Source organism: Halyomorpha halys, unplaced genomic scaffold, assembly GCF_000696795.3.
Source record: "Halyomorpha halys isolate HHAL.00 unplaced genomic scaffold, Hhal_1.1 Scaffold527.1, whole genome shotgun sequence".
Taxonomy (NCBI): domain Eukaryota; kingdom Metazoa; phylum Arthropoda; class Insecta; order Hemiptera; family Pentatomidae; genus Halyomorpha; species Halyomorpha halys.
The window spans coordinates 601,031-604,681 of NW_027107993.1; the positions used below are offsets into that span (position 1 = coordinate 601,031).

The 3,651-nt window shown below is 34.0% G+C and overlaps 2 protein-coding genes across 2 annotated transcripts in view; both read left to right on the top strand.

Moving 5' to 3' along the window:
• The window catches only part of LOC112211855 (uncharacterized), a 4,360-nt gene extending 4,042 nt beyond the window's left edge, over positions 1-318 (top strand). The window contains exon 3 of the mRNA XM_067046383.1: positions 301-318. Coding sequence (XP_066902484.1) covers positions 301-318 — 18 coding nt within the window. The remainder of the gene's footprint in view (positions 1-300) is intronic.
• The window catches only part of LOC106683913 (gustatory and odorant receptor 63a), a 22,458-nt gene extending 20,056 nt beyond the window's left edge, over positions 1-2,402 (top strand). Inside the window, exon 7 of the mRNA XM_067046381.1 lies at positions 1,666-2,402. Within this exon, the coding sequence (XP_066902482.1) occupies positions 1,666-1,734 (69 nt within the window). The 3' untranslated portion in view covers positions 1,735-2,402. The remainder of the gene's footprint in view (positions 1-1,665) is intronic.
• Positions 2,403-3,651: the final 1,249 nt, after the last annotated feature.

Below are 3,651 nucleotides of genomic sequence, written 5' to 3' on the forward strand. Positions count from 1 at the left end.
ACTACTCATTGCCAGCACTCTAATGACTTTTTACATTAGCAGGTCCTGTGACCTTATTATAGAGTGACACAGGCTTGTAGAGAAACTACTCATTGGCAGCACTCTTATTACTTTTTACATTAGCAGGTCCTGTGACCTTATTATAGTATAGACCTTATTCGCCAGACTTATCTCTAACACATTTCCATTTGTGCAGAAATTTCCTTCAAGTCAACTACCTTAAAGTTAAAATTTTTGAAAATGATTCTCAGATCCATATTCATTTTAACACTTTTTCTGACTTAATTTCTTCACATATAGGAGTGTAAATGTGACTAGAGATTCTTTTATTTTTATCATTATTTTATTTTATTTATTTATTTTTTCATGTACATAATTTGATTATGTTCATTTTCTTTATCCTTCTTTTTGTATATATTTAAAGAAAGATTTTATTTATTTTTATGTACTTTTTTTTTCACTGTTATTTTATTTTAGTAAGAATGTGATCATTCATCAATAGGTAATTGCCCCCAACGGTGTGGCAAATTGTAATATCTATCAATAAATAAAGTTCGATTAGGTAGAACGTGAAGAAGGATAGTGCGTCGTCCCTGTTGGCTTAATTGATTGGACCAGTTGTCATGACCTTCTGGAAAGGGCCTCGAAAATGGCTCGTTGGTCTCTATCTTTTCTTTCTGTTGGCTTTACAGACCTTCTTTGGTCATATGGGTATACTGTAATGAATCTCCACTTACTATTTGATAAAGTGGTAAACACACCAAAAATCTTAGAAAAGAGATCCAATTCTAAAAGTATTAGGACTAAATGAAATTAATCTGAACTAATTACTATAAATAATTTTCTATAATTATCCAATGACATTCATTAGAGAAATTAATGAAAACATCATAAAAAAAATAAAAAAATAAATCTGTACCACTACAACACATGGTCAGGGGTGCAGCACTTTGTAAGGAAGTACTGCTACTGTACCAACGGTTGTGCAAGGAGGTGATTTGGTCAAAACCACGCTCGATCGCCGGATTTTTACCGACTTTATGAGGCTTGGGAGAAACCGGAAGGGCTCCCGAACCCACAGTGCTGACTCAACGGCTACAGGTAACATATAATAATCATCTGCCACAGCTGGATTCGAACCCGGGTCCTTGGAATTAGTAGTTCATTGCCTTATAAATGAGCTACCCACTCCCTAATGAAAGATGCTACACTCAAGTTGAGTGTTTGCAGCTTTAGCGCACTTACTAAGTCTCCACTAGTTCGGATCCCCAGAAGTGGGGTATAGAGTGGCTGGGAGATCCTCAGATCAATAGTGTATTTTTTTTTTCGGCCTAGACTCCCATTGGAATCCTATACTGCCTAACCATGGTTGGGGGTCAAAGTTTTTCATTTTGTGGGACCGCCACTCAATGAAAAAAGTCAACGCCCCAGACCGGATTCGAATCGGCACCGCCAATAGACATCATTTCGTTAAAACTGTGTCTTAACCAGTGAGCTACTGTAGGACAAGGTAGAGGTTTACGACGGAGAGTAAAGGTGATCTGGTGATCTACATAATTAAAATTTCATACACACTGTATTGTATTATTTATATCATTTTCATTTATTAGCACTGTTAAGAAATTAATACTTTTTTATTAAAAATATTTTTTTATTTTATTCTAGATGGTAACTACGGCAATAACCTACCTCATTGTTCTTCTTCAGTTCCGGTCAACTGGTATCAAGACTTAAAAAATCGATTGTTTACGATTCTTCTGCTGTAATAGAACTTTTTGAAAACATATTTTGTTCTTACTAAATAGATATTTTTATAAATTGATCACACCATGATAAACATGAATGAATATGAGTTAGTTACACTTTTGGTTATTAGAGCCTTTAGAGGGTACTACAATTTATAAGCTAGAACAGTAGAATATGGATTGATCTCTAGCGATAGAACTAATAATTCAATTATCAAAATACAAATTACTAAATGAAAAAGTAAAGTAAAAAAGAAAAAGAGAAAGAGGGAACTTATAAAATGAATAATATTGAGCTAATGAATTCGTAATAAGTATGGAGCGAACATAATGAAAACCAAGTGTTTCGGGAACCTAAAGGCTTGATTGCAGAGGGGCTCCCATAATGCAGGCGCAGCTAGCGCCCTATGTGGCCAACAACCAAAGTGCTCTCTGTGAGAAAGAGAAGCAACTTAGGCATGAGAGAGCCTTTTTCTTTGCCAGAAGCAATTTTTCTTTGTTCACTAATTCGTAAAAATCTATTGGGTTGTAAAATAAGTCCGAAACGTTTTCAATATAATCCTCTGTGTTTATAAAGTCATGTTTACTTGGTCAATAATGTTTACATATTCTAAAAAAGGATTAGTTATGGTGCTTTTATGCATTTTAAGATTCCTTATTTTTAAGTGGTATTTTTCTTGCTCAAAATTCATTTTCGACATTTAATGATTTTTTTTATTACAGAAAAGGAAAATCCGCTGCACAGACGGTTAACAAAATTTTTCAGTGTGTATGGCGATGATGCCTTAGGAGACCAAAGTCAAGCATTGGTCACAGACAACCCTCACTGTACGACACCGGATATCGCAGAATTTTTCCCAGTTGGAACAATTAAAGGCAGCGGTTGAGCAAAAGCGTCCAACATTGGCTGGTATAGTTTTCCATCACGATAACTCCCGTCCTCACGTGTCTTTGCAGACCCGGTAGAAATTATTGGAGTTTGGCTGGGATGTGATCCCCCAACCAGATTCTCAACCATGTTATATGTTATATAATTTACCATGGTAAAAGAAGGAAATATTTCTCCATTTAAAACACTTTACCATGTTAAACTAAAGATCATGAACACCCCTGTTGGAGAGGAGCGGCTAGAGACCGTGATGAATGGAATAGTATTGCAGTCAATGAAACTTCAAATAAACTATTTTGAACAGGAGAACGCTGATCATAACAGAATTATCTTGGTACGGGCCATCTCACCCCAATTTCTGATTACTTTAATGAAAACTATGTATAATTACTAGTCAAAACTGATGAGTCAGCCAAGTATAGGTAGGGGGGATAAAAAATGGCGGCTGTTTCAATACCTTAAAACAACATTGATTTTTCATTCGGAGCTCTTGTATTAAAAACAACACTAGAAAATCTAAGAGAACATTTTTTAAAGAAGAGTAAATTTTCTGAAATATTAGCCCTAAAAGAGCTATTGACGTTCAATAGTTCTCGAGATATAGCTTTTTAAAAAGCAAAATTTCTTAAAAATCTAAATCTAAAATAAAAAAGATTAGTAGTTAGTTAATTTATTTTAAGAAATCTATATCTCAGGAACTATGTGATTTAAAGATGTTTATCAGCACTCAAATTAAAGCTAGTTTAATGAGCTATAAAGAAGTTTCTGACCTTCACCTTCGTAGGAACATTAGTTTTCATGATATTTGCTAAAATAAATTGATTTATAGTTGTTCGGACAATACGTTAGATTTATGAAAAACTTCATTCCAGAAATCATTGGACGTACAGATGTCTGCCAGCGCTCAAATTAAAGTTAAATTTACAACAAAATAGTTAATTATGTTTATCTTTGTAGGAGTAGTAGTTTTTATGATATTTGACAAAATAAACTCACAAAACGTTAATTTCTAGTTAT